Source organism: Polistes fuscatus, unplaced genomic scaffold, assembly GCF_010416935.1.
Source record: "Polistes fuscatus isolate 324 unplaced genomic scaffold, CU_Pfus_HIC Scaffold12, whole genome shotgun sequence".
Taxonomy (NCBI): Eukaryota; Metazoa; Arthropoda; class Insecta; order Hymenoptera; family Vespidae; genus Polistes; species Polistes fuscatus.
Window position 1 is genome coordinate 5,221,210 of NW_025113020.1, and position 24,251 is coordinate 5,245,460.

Genomic DNA, 24,251 nt, shown 5'->3' on the forward strand with positions numbered 1-24,251 from the left:
TTCCAACAGTAAATATTCTATGTTATCTTAATCTTAATTAATCTGTATTTACATATACATTCACATGAGACTGAAAAAACTTCTTCCTGTTTACTCTTAAATTTTTTCTATTACAATGTTAGAGTTATAGCTAGTTAAAATAAATCCCCAATAAACTAATGTTTAGATGACACAATATACGCACATCTTTTATTTGTATACGTTTTTGAAAATAATCTTCGTCCTCTTTAGCTAATTTATTCAAACGTTTAATAAAAAAGTCCTTTTGCATTCTACTACTTATTTATTTTGGTTCACGATAATTATTCTTTCTTTTCTCTTTGCTCTATTTTTCTCTTTCCTTCTATATGTAAACTTATAAAATGATATTTTATTTAAATAATAATCTATTTTTCGCCAAAAATTATAATTACAAATGCATTGATATTAGTAGATGTCCAGAAATAACAACGATTTATTTGCTGATAAGAGCGAAAAAACAGAAGGATTCGCAGACTCGATTCAAAGAGTATTTTAATGATGTTGTAAGTAAAGTTACGTAATTTGTATTAATTATTATGTCAATAAAAAATATCACTAATATTACCGTATATTAAACTAAGTTTAGAAGAAAAGTTGGATGGGTTAAAAAAAAAGAAAGATCCGAATAATAATAAAAAAATCATTAGGTTCCCTTTTAGTAAATAACTGTCAAATAAAATAAATAAATGTGTTAAAAACACTAATATCAAACTAGCTTTTTATAACATAGTTAAAGAAAATTCTATTTACACAAAATTAAAAAACAAGGTTTATAAACTAGATCAATTGAACTTATTGTACAAAATACCATGTAAATATGATAGGTGTTATATAAGACAAACAAAAGAGAAACTCAAAAAAAGATTAGACCAGCATAGGAATGACTGTGAACCTACTAATGCACAAAAAAATAATATCAACTCGTTAGCTGAACATCATTTTAAAACAGGATACAAATTTAAGTTTGACAAAGCAACTATTCTAGATATATAAGACAATTGGTACAAAAGAAATATAAGTGAAATGTACAACATAAAAAATAATACAATAAATTACAGAACTGACACAAATAATTTAAACAGCATTTACAATGGGATTTTAAAATTAATTTATTATAATAAGACATAGCAATGGAAGGCACCATAATATTCAGGATGCCTAGAATATTAAACAAAATCTAGATTGAATCAGTATTGTTGGATTATGTGTTTAACGTAACTGTTTTAGGATAACAATTTGTAAATGTTAAGTATTGTTAGTTTATGAGAATGTATGTCTTAGAAATATATAAAGACTCGTGAACAAAAACGATGGAAATAATATTAAATACCTTTCTTTTTAATTTTTAATTTTATATAATATGTATATTTCAAGATAAGTCATAATAAAATTTCAGTTGCTAATGAAGTTCCAATAAAAAGGACGAAACGTTCAACAATATCGAATTAAACGTTCAAAAAGATTTTTTTATCCGTCCAACTTTCCTACGACATTTAGTTATATAATTTTATTTTCTGGACATAATAAAAACTAATTACCGTATATATTTAAATTTTCAGATTTTTGATAGATTGAAGAGAGAACAAAAAGATGTCGAAAAAAAAATTATTCTGATAGAAGGTGACATGAGTCAATTGAATTTAGGATTGTCAGAGAAAGACCGCGAACGCATTAAAAATACCGATTTTATTTTCCATAGTGCAGCATCCGTGCGTTTTAATGATAATATTCGTTTTATAGTTAATACGAATATTAGAGGAACAAGGGATCTTCTCTTGCTTGCACAGGAGATGACAAGTTTGAAGGTACTGTTTTCTAATTAAACCATCTATATAAAATCACGTTCGTTTAAGCGTTATTCCCTAAGTGATCCTTTTACTTAGACATTGAAATTACTTAAATAATAAATTGGTCTAATATATCAATAAATTTTTTCTTTAGGCCTTTGTTTATATATCAACGGCATATTCGCAGTGTGTATATAGTAAAATCGAAGAAAAATTCTATATGCCACCTATAAAGACAGAAGACATAATTAAATTGACAGAGATTTTGAGCGAAGATCAATTAGATTTAATTACCCCAAAGTAATAAAACAAGAAGACTATTGCTTTTTTTTTAGAACTTAGTCGATTAGCAAATTCGTTAATTTTACAGGTTGCTTGGTAATTGGCCAAACACCTACGCATATTCAAAGGCAATCTGTGAAGATACTATACGGCAATATTCTAATGGAATTCCTACTTGCATCGTTCGGCCATCCATTGTTATCTCAACGGAAAAGGAACCAATCGCCGGTTGGATAAACAATATGAATGGACTAACAGGTGTTGTTTTTGGTGGTTTACTGGTGTTCTTCACACGTTATATTGTAATGAAAACTTTATTTGCGATATAATTCCTGCCGACTATGTTGTCAACAACATTATTGCTGCCGCATGGGACGTTGCACAAGAACGGTCATTTTTTACTTCTTTTTTGAATAATCTCTAAAATGAATTTTAAGTTCAACTTTTGAAATAACGTTTACAAATAATAAGAAAAAGCTATTATTGTAGGTCCATACCACAGATTATTAATCTCTCCAACAGTAACAATAAATATTTGCCCGTTAACGAAGAGATTCCAATTTATAATATTGTTTCTTCAGTTCAAAAACCAATTACTTGGGGTATTATAGAAAATTATTTGCAAGATCATGGGCTTAATTATCCATCGAAAAAAGTGTTATGGTATTACACCCTATGGTTTAACCATAACTATTCTTTCCATATTTTTTTGACAATTTTTTTGCACTGGATACCAGCAATTATAATGGACTCGTTAGCTTATCTTAGTGGAAGAAAGCCAAGGTAATATCTGATATTATTTAAGATTAACAAGAAACTTATTATTCGTCGAAAAAAAAGAGCATTAATAAATTTATTGTACATTTGTTCAGATTGCTTAAAATCTACAGGAATATAGAAAAGTTTAAATATGTAATCAATTTCTTTACATTTAACGAATGGGAATTTACGAACGATAAAGTTTTGAAATTATGGGACAAGTTATCTGTAGTCGATAAACATAACTTCTTTTTTAATGTTCTGATATTGATTGGGATTGTTTTTCTGATACTTACATAAAGGGACTTCGAGTATTTTTACTTAATGACCCAATGGAGACGGTTGAAGAATCAAAACCATTTTATAGAAGGTAACTTTTTGAAAATCTATTGTTTATAACAAATATTATTTATCCCTATTTAATATTTAATCATTTTTCTTATTATTTACAGACTAAAAATAGCTCATAATACGATGAAATGGTTGCTTTGTGCCTTGATTCTTTGGATCTTTTATTCGTTATTAAATTCACTTTTTTCTTCAGTATTTTCTTTCTAACAATCTGTGAAAAACAAAAATAAAGAGATCATTTCATAATTCATTCTTTTAGATAGAATAAGGTAATTTTTTGCTCATAGCATTAATAGTTTTCCCTATACCTTAAACATTTTTTTGCAATCAGACGTGTTAACTCTTTATACGTACGAAAAGATATCTCCAATTTAAATATTATAGCAAGTATCTAAACATTTTAATTACAGTTAAATATTTACAACAGCTGATTTATTAAATTAAACTAAAAATATTGATAGTGAATTAGCAATCAAATATGACAAATAAATGATGTTAGACAAATCAAAATATTTTAATCAACTTTGTATATAAATTTGTGTACTAATAGTACTAATATATTTAGGTTTAATATACTATATAATAGAAATTTACAATGCCTATTACGTAGAAGAGGGTAAAAATTATCGAAATCTAGCTAATAAAAAGCTAAAAGATTCAGAGCCTACAGTGCAAAGGAGACAAAGTTTTGACATGTTTTTCGAAAGGTTAAAATATGTTCATACTTACAAGGAATAAAGGAAGTAATACTTATATACAATTAAAATGTACTTTGTCTACTACGAATAGACGACTGAAAACTTTTGCATATTTTTCCTAGTAAATAGCGCAACATGTTTATCCGGTTAATAATATTTAAATTAGTAATAAACGTCAGTAAGAAGTGATGAAAGATTTTATAAACTTATTTTTTATTTATTCAATGTGAAAAAATGATCTTAACCATCGACATATTTAGACTTCTATTAAAAATTGAAAAAAAAAACGATAAAACTTTGTTTCGAGCGTTATGATATAAATTCCTTTTTATAGTATATATAGTTATAGGTAATCTATTGATACATTATGTATTTATTATTTTATCGTCTTTTATATTAGTCTAGATGTATATTAACATGCGGGATAATTGGAGTAATTTGAGATGTTATCTCGGAGGTTATTGAAGTTATATTTTGTTTTGTTACGTTAAAGAAGTATAACTTCTGACGTGCGTACATAAGAACACACATGTGCTTTTGTTGATGTTACAACAGAAATAAAAACTTTCACAAATATGCCATTTCTATTACCAGAGATAGTGTCGGATTCAGACCGTCCGAGATTCTGTCCCATGTCAGGAGAAGCCTAATGAAACCGGTCCACTTATATGATCATTAATATTTAGATTGTTTTCTTTCTTTTTCTTTTAATACATTTTTATCTCTCTTTTATTTAATCATATTGGTCCTTCCACCAAATAAGTACATTTTTACGGGGCGACCCTTGCGGATTAGGTTTAAAATTTGTGGATGTGTTCTCTATAATAAGAAAAAAATTTTCTACAAGTTTCAGCCTTTAATATGATGCGGTTCTGGAGTTATGATTTTTTGAAATTTTGAAAAAAAATTTTTTTTAACTTTTTTATTAATTTTTCTGATGAGGAATACTTGTTTATTAAGATCCATGGAAAATCGTATCTTGTGGGAAAAATTCTCAGCTTTTGAATGAAAATATCCATTTTATCATAAACACATCAGAAGACCCTTTAAAATCCAATTAAAGTGGAAAAATTGATTTTTCTCGATGTGTGGCGCAAGGTACTTCGAATTTGACTTTTTTTTCCGAAAGATCGGAGTTTTTGACACAAAATATATGGTTTTCACGATGTGCATATTTTTTGTTCAATCACAGTTAAATTAAACGTTAAATCCGCTAAGTGTTATACGATTATTCGGGATAGTAAAATAATTTTCTGTTAAATATTTAAAAATTTCAAACTGCTCGCTAAAAAATTGAGCTTATACGATGCAGATGGCGCTCACAACTCTCTCTATTTATTTTTTTCTTGTGAATATTTGTTGACTAATGTCTTTCTGTGGTTGCTTGACAGCTTGAAGTTAACACAAGTATAATTGCTTAAGTTTATAATATCATTGGACTTCTTTGATTTTTGATCACAATGAGTAAGCGTATAAGATTTAAAAGCAATTTAAAAACAAAAAAGCATTTAGTAATTTATGTTATCATTATGCTGACTTTAGAATCATCGCTGAGTGGCATTTTTTTGCGACTGTCCATGGCAAAGGACCATGCGACGGGCTTGCAGGTTCAGTAAAACGACATGCTGCTAGAGCTTCATTACAAATGGAAAATAAAAAACATATACTGACACAACAAGATTTGCATTCCTGGGCAATCAAGAATTTTACAGGCGTTGATTTTACTTTCATAACGAATGATGATTATTTAGACAAAAAAATGTGTTAGACGTACGATATTTTCATCAAAAACGGTAAAGGTACACAGACATTGCACACTTTTTTATCGATAAATGATGAAATTGGATATACTTTTATTAAAACTGTATCAACATCTGAAAAAAGTTAAAAATAAAAGTATTTTAATTATAAAGATTTTACGTTTAATTTAATTGTGATTGAACAAAAAATATGCACATCGTGAAAACCATATATATTGCGTAAAAACTCTGATCTTTCGGAAAAAAAAATCAAATTCGAAGTACCTTGCGCCGCACATCGAGAAAAATCAATTTTTCCATTTTAATTGGATTTTAAAGGGTCTTCTGATATGTTTATGATAAAATGGATATTTTCATTCAAAAGCTGAGAATTTTTCCCACAAGATACGATTTTCCGTGAATTTTAATAAAAAAGTATTCCTCATCAGAAAAATTAATAAAAAAGTTAAAAAAAATTTTTTTCAAAATTTCAAAAAATCATAACTCCAGAACCGCTGCATATTAAAGGCTGAAACTTGTAGAAAATTTTTTTCTTATTACAGAGAACACCTCCACAAATTTTAAACCTATTCCGCGAGGGTCGCCCCGTAAAAATGTACTTATTTGGTGGAATGACCCATAAATAATAATCACTTTCACTTTTTTTAAATTTTAATTTTTTAATATAATCATCGAAACATTCATACCAAGCTCTCGGGCTTTCTCGCAAACCGTACAATGATTTTTTTAATTTACAAACTTTATCTGTTTCGTCCTCATAGCATTTCGGTTGTTTTACATATACTTCTAACTATACATAACCATTTAGAAAAGCTGTTTTTACATTCATTTGCATAAATATTAAGTCATTTTGGAAACATTAAAATAATAATAATTTCTAGGTCTGTATTCTAGCTATTGGTGAATCTTCTAATCCTAATAATATCTTCTAATACCTTACTTTGTTGAAAATCTCTCACTAAAATTGTTGCTTTCTCACGATTATCAGATTTATTAGTGTATATCCATTTAAAATCTAATATTTTTTTATCTTTATATCCTTTAACAAATTTTCACGTTTTGTCTTCATCAAACAATTTATTTCTTTATTCATAGCTTCTTCCCATAAATGACTTTTATTACAATTTATTGCTTCTTTATAAGTAAAAGGGCTATCAGCGCTCGCAATATTAACATAAATATAATTTGAACTCAAAAGATTTACATTATATCTATCAGATTTCTTTCATTCTAGCCTGGAACTTCTTGGAAATTCTCTTCCAACATCATCAGAATTTTCATTTACCTCTACTTTTCCATTACTTTCGTTCGATAAAGAATTTTCATCATTTTCAATATTTTCATCGTTGTCATCACTATTTTCGTCACAACAGAAACCAATTAAGGTTTTATCACTTTCAATTATATAAACATGTCTATTTCCTACTTTTTTATTATTTGTTAAAACTCTGTATCCTACACGATCATATCCTGATGAAATATATACGTCAGCTTTTCTATCCCATTTCGAATTTCTTTTTATTTCTTGTACTCTTACAGAGTACCAGTTTTTTTCTATTCAAGATTCATCGAAAATATATAATAGGCATAACAATTTATTTCCAGTAGCCTACAAAGAGCATGGTTTATATAAAATGACTAGTTTTATTGACAGGAAAGATTGTTATATTGTAGTGAAAGAAACAGTAGAGGAAAAAGAAAGAAAGATAAACAGAAAGAGAAAAGAAAACAGAAGAGAAAAAGAAGAGAAGAACGCAGAAAGAAAGATTTCATAGAATGTTATGCCATGTCAATTTCAAATATTTGGAATATATGTATAAAAAAAAAACTGGTGATTTTACTTATGTACGCACGTAAGAAGTTATACTTCTTTGGCCTACCAAAACGAATATAGCATCAACAACCTCAAAATAACTTCAAAAAATATGTATAATCTTATTTATTTATACATGAAGAAGACGGAGGGTATAATTAAAATAAGAAATAAAAAATAAAATAAGAAATAAGACTTTGAAGTTGCAATACGTAAATATTGTTTTCATCCCACATTAAGGTCTGCTGATACGCAGTAAGACTCTCTTCTAAAGAAATGTGTTCGCTGACGACATTTTGTTCACTTTGTCGTGAATTTGATTATCATTAAAAATGAATCATCAATTTTAATATCGTACATTCTATACAATGGAGACAGTATTAAAAATTGTAGCCAGCTTTAATTGTACGCTTGTTAACAATGCCATGTAAGTAACTAGATCGGTCAATTTTCTTACGTTTAATATGTACATTTATACAATAATCGTTATCGATATTTCTTTGAAGAGATTTGACCATTGTATTAATTGAAACAGACACGTTAATTACTTAACCATAAATGGTGTATTGACCATTCACATGTCTCAGACGTCTGATCTGCATAAAAGGTATATGAGGCGAAATTAATCTTTCAGAAACTAAATCTAAAGGTGGTAGATGCTAAGGTACATCTGGATATTTGAAGCCGTTATATGTTGATATTAATGGAATATTCTTCTTGTTTAAAGCTTGTATGCATGTATTACAAAGCTTAGTATTTTCTATAGGTACATTAGGTATTAATTGTATTAGAATATCCTTATGTTCATTAGACGGCTCTTTTAAATCCTTTTTAAACAACAATCTGTCACAAACTGAGCATGGATGTCCTAATGAATTGCCCAAGAATTTTATTTTAAATTCCTTATGAGCTTGTTTAAATTGATGATAATTGCTATATGGTAAAGAAGGATCTAAATCCATATCAATTTGCTCCCCAGTGGAATGATTAATTACTAACTGGTCTGAAGAGTTAGAATAAATAGATTCGTCTGATTGAGGTAATTCCTGATCCCTGATTGTGTCTTGGTTTAACAAATTGCGTTCTTCATTCGGTACAATGTCTTGATTAGACAATACGTGTATAATCGAAGCATCAGCTAAATATTGATTATTTCGTGCTTGAGATCGTAAACTTTGCTCCATGTTTGTTAATGTAATGTTTTTTGATGTTATACGATGATGACACGGCATAAAAGAATTTTCCATATGTACATCAGCTTGCACAGTAATATAGTTGTGATAGTCATCTTTTGCAGTAGACAAATCTTGAAGAAGTAAATGTAAAAAATAAAGACAAAATTCCCAAACGTACCAAAAGAAGTATAAGTTCGGAAATAATAATTATAGGCCTGTCAACGAGGGCCAAACATCGACTTTTTTAGCTGACAGCTTAAAAATTTGATCTAAGGGTAAGTTGACGACGCTGAATCGAATGGTGCTACTATTATTAAAATCAGCAACCGGCATCTCAGGGGAAAAAGGGTAAAAAAGGGTAAAATATACCCTTATCTTAGAATATAGGCATTTAATCGAAAAAAGTTTTAAACAAAAGTTGTGGAGAATTGAAAAATACATAAAAAATGTTGTATGGTTTATCTTTGTATCTGCAAAAATAAGCAAGAAATATTTAAAAAAAATAATTGTAGAGTGGGGAGCAAAGTCCCGCCTCTCCGACGGCTTTTACACGCGAGCGGGCTAGTGTGCGTGCGAGCATCCTGTGAACTAATAAACAAAGGAAGGATCTTCGGATATCTTAGGGACTCTCGGTCTTGAATGCAAGTGCGAGTGAGAGAACAACCGATATTTCTCTCTTTTTATTTATCATGCGATATAGTCCAGTCAACGCGGGCCTTTTCCTCCATGTCTCAGGATAGAGGGTAAGAACTTGACATAAGGGTAAATAGACGACGCTGAATCGAATGGTGCTAATTTTTTTGCGGTAAGAAGTGCCGTTTTTGAGTAAAAGGGTAAAAAAGGATAAAAATTGGTAAAAAATGGCTTATCTTAGAATCTAGGCATTTAATCGAAAAAAGTTTCAAACAAAAGTTGTAGAGAATTAAAATATACATAAAAAATGTTCTATGAGTTATCTTCGTATTTTCAAAAATAAGCGAATAAAATTGGATTGAAGATGGGAAAATAATTGTAAGAGTGGGGAAGCAAGTCCCGCCTCTCAGTCGCTTTTACACGCGAGCGGCTAGTGTGCGTGCGAGCGTCCGTGTGCACTAATACACAAACGAAGGATCTTCGGCAATCTTCGGGACTCTCGGTCTTGAATGCAAGTGAGAGTGAGAGAAGAAACCAATATTTCTCTCTTTTTATTTATCATGCGATAACGAGTATTATTGTCCTTGGCCATCGATTGTTGAGCGTTCTGATATTTCTCTTTTTATATTTTTTCTTTCGGTAGCGAGAATTTTACGTCTTGGCCATCGAGCGTCGAGCCTTTTGTATACGAGTGCGAGTGAGAAAGAAAACCGATATTTCTCTCTTTCTATTTTTTCTTTCGGTAGCGAGAATTTTTCGTTTTGGCCATCGTGCGTCGAGCGTTCTATATATCTATATATATCGGCGTATAAGCGCGGCACTTTTAAATCGAATCTTGATGCTTATGGCACGCCGTTTCTTTATTTATTGTCAAAAATAATGAACCTTGAGTAAAAAAAAAATAATTCATTTTAACAGAAACTATTATTATTTAGTTGAGAGTAAAAATAATGAATTAATTTTGTGTCTCGCCATAAAATTAATTAGAATAATTAATTGATATAAATTCTTTGCCTCACAAAAATTTATTTGTATATCAAATTGAATACGTATTCTCTTTAAGACGAAATTTAAAATTTAAATATTTTTCCTATTAAATTATGTATTTTATAAAATTTTAAATTACTGACTTTTTGTCTCGTAAAAATTTATTAGTTTATCAAATTAAATACATATTTGAAAAAGAAGAATTTTATAACCACACATAAAATTAATTCAAGATATATATGAAAGGATATTCTAAAAACGTGGAATTTATTTTTTGTCTATACATAATTTTAATTCATTTTTATTATGTTATAAGAAAACAGTAATGCATTCTGATTCATCTTCGAAGTCTTAAGAATTGTACGAAAAAAATTGAACAATTACCAAGTGGTGCGTTAGCGTAAGTTAACGTCTTCGCTTCTCGCGCTGGGTATTAACGTTCGATTCTTCGCGGGGGAATTATTTTTTTTATAAGTTTTTCTATCCTTAGGTTATATAAATTATTTTTACATTTCCTAATTTCTAATTATATATAGAAAAAAAATTAAAATTATTACAAAAAAATTAAAGCAATGAATTTTTTTACATCCTGCACAAATAAAGGAAGTTATTACTTAAATTACAAATTCATCCTGTAAATATACTAAAAAATGTATCGTTTCGGCACGTTAAAAATTAATTTTTGTTATTTATTGGATATTATTTAATTTATAATTAGTAACTTTATTACTCGCGTAATAATGTTGATTTCTTAATAAATTTTATATCGTTAGTGCAAAATTTAAAAAAAATCTGAGGTGGGACTCACTGACCGTCTCCTTGTTAAGGATAGAAAAACTTATAAAAAAAATAATTCCCCCACAAGAATCGAACGTTAATACCCAGCGCGAGAAGCGAAGACGTTACTACTTACGCTAACGCACCACTTGGTAATTGTTCAATTTTTTTCGTAGAATTCTTAAGACTTCGAAGATGAATCAGAATGGATTACTGTTTTCTTATAACATAATAAAAATGAATTAAAATTATGTATAGACAAAAATAAATTCCACGTTTTTAGAATATCCTTTCATATATATCTTGAATTAATTTTATGTGTGGTTATAAAATTCTTCTTTTTCAAATATGTATTAATTTGATACACAATAAATTTTTACAGAAAAAATCAGTAATTTAAAATTTTATAAAATACGTAATTTATTAGGAAAAATATTTAAATTTTAAATTTCGTCTTAAAAGAATACGTATTCAATTTTATATACAAAAAATTTTGAGAAAAAAAAATAATAATTAATTATTCTAATTAATTTTATGGCGAGACACAAAATTAATTCATTATTTTTACTCTCAACTAAATAATAATAGTTTTTGTTAAAATGAATTATTTTTTTTTACTTAAGGTTCATTATTTTTGACAATAAATAAAGAAACGGCGTGCCATAAGCATCAAGATTCGATTTAAAAGTGCCGCGCTTATACGCCGATATATATAGATATATAGAACGCTCGACGCACGATGGCCAAAACGAAAAATTCTCGCTACCGAAAGAAAAAATAGAAAGAGAGAAATATCGGTTTTCTTTCTCACTCGCACTCGTATACAAAAGGCTCGACGCTCGATGGCCAAGACGTAAAATTCTCGCTACCGAAAGAAAAAATATAAAAAGAGAAATATCAGAACGCTCAACAATCGATGGCCAAGGACAATAATACTCGTTATCGCATGATAAATAAAAAGAGAGAAATATTGGTTTCTTCTCTCACTCTCACTTGCATTCAAGACCGAGAGTCCCGAAGATTGCCGAAGATCCTTCGTTTGTGTATTAGTGCACACGGACGCTCGCACGCACACTAGCCCGCTCGCGTGTAAAAGCCGACTGAGAGGCGGGACTTGCTTCCCCACTCTTACAATTATTTTCCCATCTTCAATCCAATTCTATTCGCTTATTTTTGAAAATACGAAGATACTCATACAACATTTTTTATGTATATTTTAATTCTCTACAACTTTTGTTTGAAACTTTTTTCGATTAAATGCCTAGATTCTAAGATAAAGCCATTTTTTACCAATTTTTATCCTTTTTTACCCTTTTACTCAAAAACGGCACTTCTTACCGCAAAAAAATTAGCACCATTCGATTCAGCGTCGTCTATTTACCCTTATATTAAGTTCTTACCCTCTTTCCTGAGACATGGAGGAAAAGGCCCGCGTTGACTGGACTAATAACGAGTATTTTTGTTTTGGCAATCAATTGTTGAGCGTTCTGTATACGAGTGCGAGTGAGAAAGAAAACCGATATTTCTCTCTTTCTATTTTTTCTTTCGGTAGCAAGAATTTTTCGTTTTATCCATCGAGTGTCGCGCGATCTGTATATCTATATATATCGGCGTATAAGTGCGGCGTTTTTAAATCGAATCTCTATGCTTATGGCATGCCGTTTTTTTATTTATTGTCAAAAATAATGAACCTTGAATAAAAAAAAAAATAATTCATTTTAGCAGAAACTATTATCATTTAGTGGAAAGTAAAAATAATGAAATTATTTTGTGTCTCGTCATAAAATTAATTTGAATAATTATATGGTGTAAATTCTTTGCCTCACAAAAATTTATTTGTATATCAAATTGAATACATATTTGAAAAAGAAGAATTTTATATCCACACATAAAATTAATTCAAGATATACAGGAAAGGATATTCTAAAAACGCTGAATTTATTTTTTGTCTATACATAATTTTAATCCATTTTTATTATGTTATAAGAAAACAGTAATGCATTTTTATTTCTATAAAAATGTATGAAAAAAACATTGAACAATTTTCAAGTGGTGCGTTAGCGTAAGTAGTAACGTCTTCGCTTCTCGCGCCGGTTATTAACGTTCGATTCTTCGTGGGGGAATTATTTTTTTTATAAGTTTTTCTATCCTTAACAAGGAGACGGTCAGTGATTCCCACCTAAGATTTTTTTCAAGTTTTGCCCTAACGATATAAATTTTTTTAAGAAATCAACATTATTACGCGAGTAATAAAATTACTAATTATAAATTAAATAATATCCAATAAATAACAAAAATTAATTTTTAACGTGCCAAAACGAGACATTTTTTAGGATGATATTTACAGGATGAATTTGTAATTTAAGTAATAAGTCTTCCATTATTTGTGCAGGATGTAAAAAAATTTTTTGCTTTTAATTTTTTTGTAATAATTTTTATTTTTTTTCTATATATAATTAGAAATTAGGAAATGTGAAAATAATTTATTTAATCTAAGAAAGATAGAAAAACTTATAAAAAAAATAATTCCCCCACGAAGAATCGAACGTTAATAACCGATGCGAGAAGCGAAGTCGATACTACTTACGCTAGCGCACCACTTGACGAGTATTCAATTTCTTTCTTACAATTCTTAAGACTTCGAAGATGAATCAGAATGCATTACTGTTTTCTTATAATATAATAAAATAAATAAAAATTAAATGTGTAGACAAAAAATAAATTCTTTGTTTTTAGAATATCTTTTCCTTGAATTAATTTTATGTTTAGATATAAAATTCTTTTTTTTCAAATATGTATTCAATTTGATACACAAATAAATTTTTACAAGAAAAAAAATCAGCAATTTAAAATTTTATAAAATACGTAATTTATTAGGAAAAATAAATAAATTTTAAATTTCGTCTTACAAAGAATACGTATTCAATTTTATATACAAACAAATTTTTGAAAGACAAAAATTAATAATAATTAATTATTCTAATTAACTTTATGGCGAGGCACAAAATTAATTCATTATTTTTCCTTTCCAATATATAATAATAGTTTCTGTTAAAATAAATTATTGTTTTTCTTTTATTGAAGGTTCACTTTTTTTGACAATAAATAAAAAAACGGCGTGCCATAAGCATCAAGATTCAATTTAAAAACGCCGCGCTTATACGCCGATATATATAGATATACAGAACGCTCGACGCTCGATGGCCACGACGTAAAATTCTGGCTATCGAATAAAAAAATAGAAGAGAGAAATATCGGTTTCTTCTCTCACTCTCACTTGCATTCAAGACCGAGAGTCCCGAAGATTGCCGAAGATCCTTCGTTTGTGTTAGTGCAATTCGCGTGTAAATGCGACGGAGGGATAAGCTTGCTTTCTCCCACTCTTACAATTTTTTCCCATCTTCAATCCAATTTATTCGCTTATTTTTGAAAATTCGAAGATAACTCATAAAACATTTTTTTAGTATTTTTCAATTCTCTACAACTTTTGTTTAAAACTTGTTTCGATTAAATGCCTAGATTCTAAGATAAGGCCATTTTTTACCCTTTTTTACCCTTTTTCTCAAAACCTCGGGGATTGATTTTAATAAAATTAGCACTATTCGATTTATATCAAAGAATCAAGCTGTACCTACAATAATCAGTTTTTGGCCCGCGTTGACTGGCCTAATATTGTAATTTCTATTTATATCTAATGAGAAAGAGGGAGGAAAAGAAAAAGAAAAATTTTTAGACAGATGACTAAATCAGTTATTGGTTTATTATCGATCAAAGCGACACGTAGTTATTGATTTTGTAAATTCCCTTTAGTTGCAATATCGATCGATAAACACTTTCGAACTATCGATACGATCGATAAACAGTTTCGAGCTATCGATACGATCGATAAAGTATCGACTTTATCGGTCGATATTTTTCTCTCTTTTTTTTTTCATTGTTTGCATTAGTATACATTAATAAAAAATAATAGACGATCTTTTATTTTATAGTTTATCAATCATTTTCTATAAAAGTTATTTTATTGTTATTTGTCGATAATTACTGAACAAGTATTAAATACGTTAGACTTTTATCTACTTTCGTTAGAGAATACTATTTTGTGAGTACATCTAAAAGATTTTAACTTTTATTTGCATTAGAGAATATTTGATCTTATCCAATAAATTTCATGAATAAAAATAAAATTAAGACTTATTTATAATAATATACTTTAGAACTAACTTTTCGAATATACAAGATTCAGCCATTTGTACATTCATCAAAAATAAACATCGAGTGTATGCTACGGACGGATTAGCTGAGCGTCAGCTGTGTCAGACGGCTCGACCAATCAGAAAGGGCCATCTTTGAAGCGCTAGCAGCGACACCTATAAGCACGCTTGCCCGGCGCCTATTACTTTTGTGGCGTTCTCACAAGACACTCTTTCGTACCTGTTTCTTGATTTCATTTTAAATATATTATTTTATTTATTATCTTTTTTACACGACTATCTGAAGTTCCACATCGTAACGCATTTAATTTGAGTGAATTTAAAGTAATTCCATCGTTCGTTCGGAAATACAGTGCGATTAGGTCAAGGCGGGAAGCAGCGTTTGCAAATGGACGCGGAAGAGTCTCGATGCATGTGCGTTCGTGTTGTTTCGAAAACGTTTTAACGCTGTTATTTCATATACAAGTGAAAAGAAATTATCAATAAGGAGACTAATGTACTCGTTCAATTCGAGAAAAACTTCGTCGAGTGCCTTTGTGCTTAATTATTGAAAAATCGGATGTAATCTGGAAGACTCGTTGACCGAAGGAAGAGCTTAGAGACACCTTTGTTTGATCAAGGAAATCCTTCTTTCCTGAGAATGACATCGGTGTTTGTCCGATGATAGAGGTCAAGGGAAGTCCTTTTGAAAGTATTTATCGAAATTGAAAAATTTTCCCCTTTTGAGGTTATGGTATTCATATAGAGGGCGTCACAGCGCCAGATTGCAAGCAGGGGTTGGTCATCGTTTCGCGCGCAGGTCCCGCGCTTCAAGATCCACGTCCTCCGATTTTTCCATGAAAATTTTATTCCAAATTCATTTACACTCAAACGTTACATATCTAAGGACTAGAGAAGATTTTCTTAAGATTAAATATTTCGAGTGACTTTAAGTTTAATACTTATATATCGGATTAGAGTATCAGGGAAGACGACGTGCATTATGGCGATCGAGTGTGCCTGAACTTCGCGCACTACCATCATTTCGGTATTTTATAGAAATATTTTTCGATCAAATTTCGCTTTATTATCTTCAATATTTGGAACGATATCGGTCGATTCGTATAATAAATACAAAGAATAAATAACTCTTGGAAATATATAGAACTTAGCCAAGGTATCTCGGCAAGATGCAACAGACCAGGTGAGTGCTCGTCCTTCTGTTCTATTAAAAGTTTTTTCCATTATCTCATTGGTTTTCATTTAGAACAAATTGATACTCATTATAGCGACCTTGGAACACTCTTAGCAAACATTCGATTAATTTTTCTCCCTTAGTTGTGGCTTCAATTTATTTTATATAACCTTCTCTTGTTACTATTCACATATTGAGATTTCTAAAAGAAGAAATGCTATAGCAAATTAATTATAAACTTAACAGAGATATAATAAATGACAAATTATAGTTAAAATTTTGCACATTGCATCCTGTATTGGATGTTTAATTGTTGTACTTAGGTCATTCATTTTTTATACGTTGTCTCATTTATATCTTTATGATAGGAAAACAGTAGTTGTATAATTTTTTTCTTTTTCATTTATCGACAGCTTACAAGAGAAGAAACCTTCACATACCTATTTGCAATGTGGTAGAGAGATGCAATCGATGAAGCGCAAAAGGAGTACAGCTGAACTTTCTGAAGATTCAGAAAATATATATCCCCCTAGCAAAGTACTAGCATTAACTCACGTGCCATACAATGCGTCTTGTAATGGTGCGCTTTCCATGGAGAATCCATGCACGCCTCTTCAAACATCTCCAACGCCTTTAAAGGAACAGCAGGAGCCAGTAACTTGGTCCGAATTAAAAAACGCGACTTGTTTCTTAACACCTTCCGGCTCTAGCAATGGAACAAATAGGTCAGCTCCGCTTCCAGTCTTTTCTTGGGCAGATAGTAGGCACGTATGGAGCCGTATGTGTTTGGCAGATCAAAAGACTCATAGTCAAAAAGATTCACATATGTTTCAAAGGCACCGACATTACAACCACGAATGCGAGCTATATTGTTGGATTGGCTTATTGTAGTATGCGAAGTGTACAAACTACACAGAGAAACTTATTACCTTGCTATGAACTATATAGACAGGTATCTGTCTATTCATCAAAACATACCAGAAAGTCAATTACAACTTATAGGTATTACATGTCTGTTCATAGCAGCTAAGGTACGTATTCTTTATTTACCTTTTTTTTTGCATTAATATCTACTCATTTCAAATACTTTATTTATAAATATAACAATCTAATGAAACATTTAATTTATTTCAGGTCGAAGAAATTTATCCACCTAAAATAGCTGGTTTGCATATGTCACTGATGGAGCTTGTACCGAGGAAGAGATTTTAAAAAAAGAGTTAATCATTTTGAAGGGATTCGGATGGAATCTATCATCCGTGACTGCTTCCGAATGGCTTAATATTTACATGCAAATAGAATGCGGTGATTGGTCTAAGCCCAACGTGTTTATATATCCACAATATGGCGGATTACATTATACGCAAGCTGCTCAGCTTTGGATTTAGCAACTTTGGATGAAGGCAGTTTAAAATTTCCTTACAGCCACCTAGCTGCAGGATGCATTTACCATATACAAGGACGAGAGTGTGCTTTAAATGTGTCGCGTCTTTCTTGGGAACAGTTGGCCCCTTGCGTCAAATGGTTAACCCCATTTGCTAAAACAGTATTGGAAGATGGTTCCAAATTTTTGTTAAGTTCCACTGTATCTTCTGTAAAATCTAACTCTGGATCTGGACTTAAAGCAACAGTACCTAACATAGTGATAGACGAATCGCATCGAATCCAAACTCATGTTGTAGATCTGAACATGTTAGAGAAAGCGCAACAACGATTGATAGAGGATCTTCTACCAACTGACCTAGAAGAAATAGAAAGTAAAACTGAATCCGATTTAAATAGTAGTCCAACTGAAAATTGTCTTTTAACTCCTCCTTCTAGCGGTCAAAAAAATTATCCATCGACTCCAAGTCATCCACCACAGTTTCGCCCGTAAACATAATAATTATTTGCTAACTATTACTCATCTCTTTGCGAATAATTTTTTTTAAATTTTAGAGTTATTATTTTGAAATAGAGAGAAAGAGATTTATTATTGATAAGAAAAAAAAGAATTATGAGAAATGGAGGAGATAGAGAGAGAATGAAAAGAAAAAAAAAACACTAACAGCGCTCACGCGATCAAATCTTATGCTCGTGCGTATATTAGTTGTTACATTTTATTTCGTAAATAATATGCATAATGTTAATTCCTTTATGTACATTGATCGATAGATCATATCTTGAACAATCGTTTAGTATGAGATGGTGATTATTGTAGAAAATAACTCTGTAAAAGGCATTATTATAAGAAAATATCCATTCTGAGCACAAATTTAATGTAATATATATTTTAGTATAAATATATAAACATTTACATTTAAAAAAAAAAACAGAAAAAAATAAGTGCCTTGTTTTAAAGCAACTTAAACTTAAATAGAGCCATATATTAAATGGTAACTAATCTCTGTATTATATCCATACAGTAAAGTTTCACGCAACATATACTTTAACAAATCATATTTAATTAATATTGTTCTTATTCTTATAAATATTATTATTATTATTATTATTCTAATACATATATACACCATCAAAAAACAAAAAAAAAGTTATTCTAGTGCCTATGAAAAATCTTTACTTGTAGTTCTTTTTATTTATATGAAAGAACATTGTTAATAGTATATATTATATATATTGTAAATAGTATATATATAATATATAAGTATAATATATAAGCGATATATACATATATTATTATTAATGTACTATGTAATGCGGTATATATTAATGTACTATGTAATGCGGTAATATATTAATGTGTTGTTCGCGTGTGCAGTTTTATACATATTATATATATAATATATAATATATAACATGCATAAAAAAAGAAAAAATTTCGAGTGAGTGGATGCGCGTGAAATTGTGCGAGAGAAATTAGCATGAGTAAGTATGACAAATAAGACTTATAACCACCATATCTGTGGTGATATTTTCACACTGCCGTTCACGTACAACGTGATTGTTTATACACATTTGTATGAAGCTTGAGATATATTTGTTAATCTATAGGGTATTCAAAAAAGAGATTTTACCATTAATCATTGTATTAATAATAATTATAATAATTGCCTTATTGTAAGTAATTCGAACAAATTATTGTATACGATTAGTATCGCATGAATTTTAATTCTAAATTTAGTAATAGAAACTTGTAAGAATAATATTATATGTTTATTAACATTATATATCTCTTTTTTTTATATAAACAATAAAAAAAATGCAATAAAATTCATACGTATGAAATTTTTCGCGCATTTTCATTAAGATTCCTAGAAATCTATATTACCGACTGTGAAAATAAAAAATACAGCGCCATTGCATTTAAATCAAACAAATAAATCACTCGTTCTGATTGGTCGTTGGAATCATCTTCTTGTTGCAAAATATTGCAGCAGTGTTAGAAAAAGTGTAGTACGGTTATATTTGTATGATATAACATGGAATAAAAAGAATTAAACGAATCTAATGAGGTCAAGTATGTTATACGGTAAAGAAAATGTATACCTTTATTTATTAGACATAGAAAATAAGATTTTGTTGAGTGGAGATCATTCTTCTAATCAATTGAAACCTGTTGAGCCTTCGCAAGTACATAGTGTTTAAAAACTCGATATTTTAAAAATTATTTAGTATAAATTAACAAATATCATTAAACAGCAACGAGAAATCGTAGTTACATTTATCCGTCATAAAAATTCAAGATTAAGATCCGATCTATAAACTATTCTTTTTTCTTTCTTTGTTAATTCATTAATTCATTCAATTTTGCATAAGACTAACTTTAATATAAGAAAAAATTTAAATATTTTACTGTTACATATATACAGTAATTATATATTTAGTTAACATTATGTATTTCATTAAATAAAAATACGATAATACGTATATATATTGCTTATTTTACAATTAAATAAAATTAAAGAAATCTGTATTACCAATTTTTATTGGTCGAGAAAATGAATTTTATTCTTATCGAGAAAATGAATATTATTCTTTATCTGTTTTTATTTATTTTTATTCTTTATTTATTTATCTTTTCTTTATCAGTTGGATTTTCTCCTAGAAACAACTTTTGAATAACTTCATCTATTGATGCTTGGTTTTCTTGATTATAATTCTTTATGTCTTCTCTCCGTGATTTCTAAAAAATTAGTGGGGGGGGGCGTCTTCTCCTTTTGCTAATTTTTGCCATCGGTTGGATCCTAATTGCCGGGAGTGAAATATCTGTCCCTAGGATTTTCTTTTTTACTCTGTTTGTTTCTTGTTGTTTTTCCATTTTCTTTCAAACATTTTTCGGACGTTCGTGCCAAAATATAAAATTATATTGACCATTGTTTTCTATTTCTGAACATTGCATTTTTTTAAGGGGGAACTACGTGTAGAGGCTTCAAAAAATCAATATTTTTTTTTATAAATCGCTTGTAAAACTATTAAAAAATTTAGTCATAAAGTTTCAGATCAAAAATCAAAATCGTTCGAAAGTTATAAGCGATTACGTGAGCGTCCGTCGTTCAAGCGTCGGTACGCGTGGCATGTAATACGGAGCGGTCGGGGTTTTTTCAAACGCGCTTTTCTCGAAACTGTGTACACTCTAGCTTAAAAAGTTTTCTACGATCATTTTGAAACTTGGTATACAGCTTCTTCATATAAAAATTGCGGATTTCAGAATGTACACAATCTGCTCAGTCAAGTGGTGAAAACTGATATCTCCGTTACTTTTCGAGGAAAATCTTAGAAAATTTTGGGAATATATTAACAAATGTAGGTGTAAAATAGTCTAACAATATTAATAAATTACATAAATTCCTTATGTATTAAAAAAATTCATGAATATCACAATGAAAAGATCGTTTCACAAGTATTTCTCCCCTTAAACGACATACGTATACCTTTCTCGTTTTTTTTTTCCTATGTCTATTAGATAGCATTATTATTCTCTAGTAGCTCTAATATTTTAAAGGGACCGTTGTAAGTGTTATCGAATTTTCCTTATTTTACTGCCAGTAAGAAGACTTCATTTCTTTTTATCGTAATAAGTTTTACTCCTGAGCTTTTTTTTCTAAATTCTGTCGCGCAAGAGATTGTGGTCGATTTACTTCATCGAAATGATCATTTGGATATTGGTTGTATGTGAGATCCACGTCTTCCTCTATAGGAAGGAAAGATAACGATAGGCAGGCAAGTTTTGCAAACACTAATTTTAAAGTGTATGCTTTGTTCCCTCATGTACACTGGTATTATAAGAGAACATCGCAGAATTCAACCACAAGTCCAAATCATTCTCTTTATTATTTATGTCGGTGTTGAGATATTGTAATAGGACTTGGTGCGACCTTTTGAGAGATCTGTTAAATTACGAGTGATATGCAGTTGTAGTGAATTGTTTAACATTACATCGTTTTACTAACCCTCTAAATACAGCGGATATTAAATTTCTCCCTTGATCGGTAATAAAAGCGCGTGGTCCGAAAAGGATGATGAATTCTTGGTAGAAAGCATTCGCTGTCGCGACAGCACTATTGTGGTTTGAGGTACATCTCGAGAATATTTAGTGTAGCCGGGACCAGGCAGGTTTGTCTTCTAGAGGTCGAATAACGATAAAAGATAGCAATTGAGTGAGGATGCAATGTAAATGACGGTGATGGAAGGGAAATGGTACAAGGTTGTAAAAATTATAAATTCCGATAGCTCTGATTCACTAGAATATGTAATTATTATTCGTTTACTTACTGAAAAATGGAGGAGCAAGATCCTTTTTAGTAGTATCCAATCAGTAGTGATTGCTTTAGGAGTGCTTGAGCTGGTCGCTGGTTAGCTTCTTTCCCGATTTGCACAAGTTTGTATAACACTTACAGTAAAGAATCAAAATCGAGCTATAGTCAGAATGCAGCTAATAACTTGAAAAATAAAGTACAGGTAATAACTGGAACTAAGGTCAGAATAAATGCTTGAGGGCAAAGTCCTCCTAGTTTTTATAGGAAACAGACTTCCTGTCATAGAAGGGATGGTCCTTTCCCTATCCTTTTGACGCAAGCCGACCCAAGCCTTTCTGATGCATCACAGCTACTACAAAATTCTTATGAAGGCTCACATATTTTCTTAAACATTACGTAGATAATTAATACAGTTTCTTATTCTTAAAATCTAAGTCTTATTTAATATTTCTTTTACATATTATCATTGTTCATTCTTATAACATGCAGTAATTTTCCTTCTTTCAACAATCGAATTTTTTTTAATTAGTTTTGATGATATTCATATAATAATTCTTTTTTAATTATTCAATAATAATATTTGTATAACTCCTTTTTCATTTATTCTTTTATCGTACGAGTATACATCGAGGATTCGTATTTCAACAATTGTTTTAGTATTCCTGAGTTTCGAAAATTCAAATCTTAGATATTCGAGAATCTTCCATATTCTTCCATTAAAATCATTCGAGAAAGTTCTACGCATTTCTTTTAGTTCAGAATTGTTTAAGCTTAGTCTATCGGTCGGGTGACGATTAGTTTTAGTTCAATATTTATGTCTCGGAAAAGATCGACGTGTTGGTTTTGGTTTATGTTAGGCTTCGGATATTATGACGTTGGCGACAGTTTCAATGTCTTTCGTAGGGAGGATTCTAATCAAGAGTTCTTTAATAAGTGAATGGCAATGTATTCATGGCGACAATAACGTCCGGAGACGTTAGGAGAACGTTGATCCTTTCGATCTTAGATTTCACGTTCTCCGATCCTCCTGGCAACGCGGCCTACGGTGTTTTATGGTTAGCACGTATTGACGGGCGAGCGTTAATAGTAGGAGCCAAATAGCTTATAGAATTCTTAGATATTTTCCAGTGACTTATCGTGGTGTCTTTTGTATCATTAGAAGACATATTTTTTAATAAAATAAACTAGGTTCCGTGTTTTTTGACTACTATCATAATTGTAAATGAAATAAATATATAAATATTTAGCTAACCCTAATAAATATTTTTTAAAAAAACACGTTCGAAGTGTCTAGACGCAGCATACAAAACTTACACAGCACTAGACTTTTGCGAAATAAGATATGTAGCATTGTAACGAATTTTCTGCTTCGAAGCGTACTACCGTTCAATACAGAATGAAAACTTAAAACAGTTCAAATTTGAACAGTCACCGGCGACTTAGATGCAACTTTTTTTCAATAAAATGTAACGCGTGTAGACTCGGAGGATTAAGATTACGCAGAATTTGACGAAATGGGCAGGATCACGATGTAGAAATCGAATACCCTTTTTGAAACAATGTGAATAAATGAATAGATTATGTGTTTCATAAAAATTCCGTCTTATATTATTTTCGTTCAATGTTCGACCCATCCTTCAGTGAAACAATTTTCATTTTAATAAGAAATCACCTAGTACACTTGGAAAAATAAAACCATTTAATTTCTTTACATTTTCAGAAAAATAAAAATTTATTGCTATTTTCTACGTTAGCGACTAACTTTGCCTTCATTGTATTTCATAAAAATATACAAATAAATTTTTGTAGAGCAAGAAATTTATATTGTGACGTCCCGTCACGCATACCTCCTTTAATTTTTCAGCAGTCGAATAATATTAACAAATAGCGACATCGTTCCAGTGATTTACATAAATTTAAACCAAAACCATTTTTAGTAGTAAGTACCGAAAACAATTACAACAGTAGTATTGATGAAGAATTGACTCATCATAACAAATTTATAAAAAGCGCGTAACAATTGTTCTCAAAATCTAACTGATTTTATTAAAATATACGTCTTCTAACGATACAAAAGAAACCACGATAAGTCACTGGAAAATGTCTAAGAATTCTATAAGCCATTTG

At 29.9% G+C, this 24,251-nt stretch overlaps 1 protein-coding gene and 1 pseudogene across 1 annotated transcript; both read left to right on the top strand.

Annotated features, from left to right (window-relative positions):
* Positions 1-433: 433 nt before the first annotated feature.
* Positions 434-2,419, top strand: LOC122513213 (fatty acyl-CoA reductase 1-like). The gene is made up of 4 exons (XM_043629476.1): positions 434-508; positions 1,581-1,826; positions 1,963-2,108; positions 2,179-2,419. Exons 1-4 carry the CDS (start codon positions 434-436, stop codon positions 2,417-2,419), a joined length of 708 nt encoding a protein of 235 aa, XP_043485411.1.
* A 14,004-nt stretch (positions 2,420-16,423) lies between these two features.
* LOC122513490 lies at positions 16,424-18,376 on the top strand (annotated as a pseudogene).
* The last annotated feature ends 5,875 nt before the right edge of the window (positions 18,377-24,251 follow it).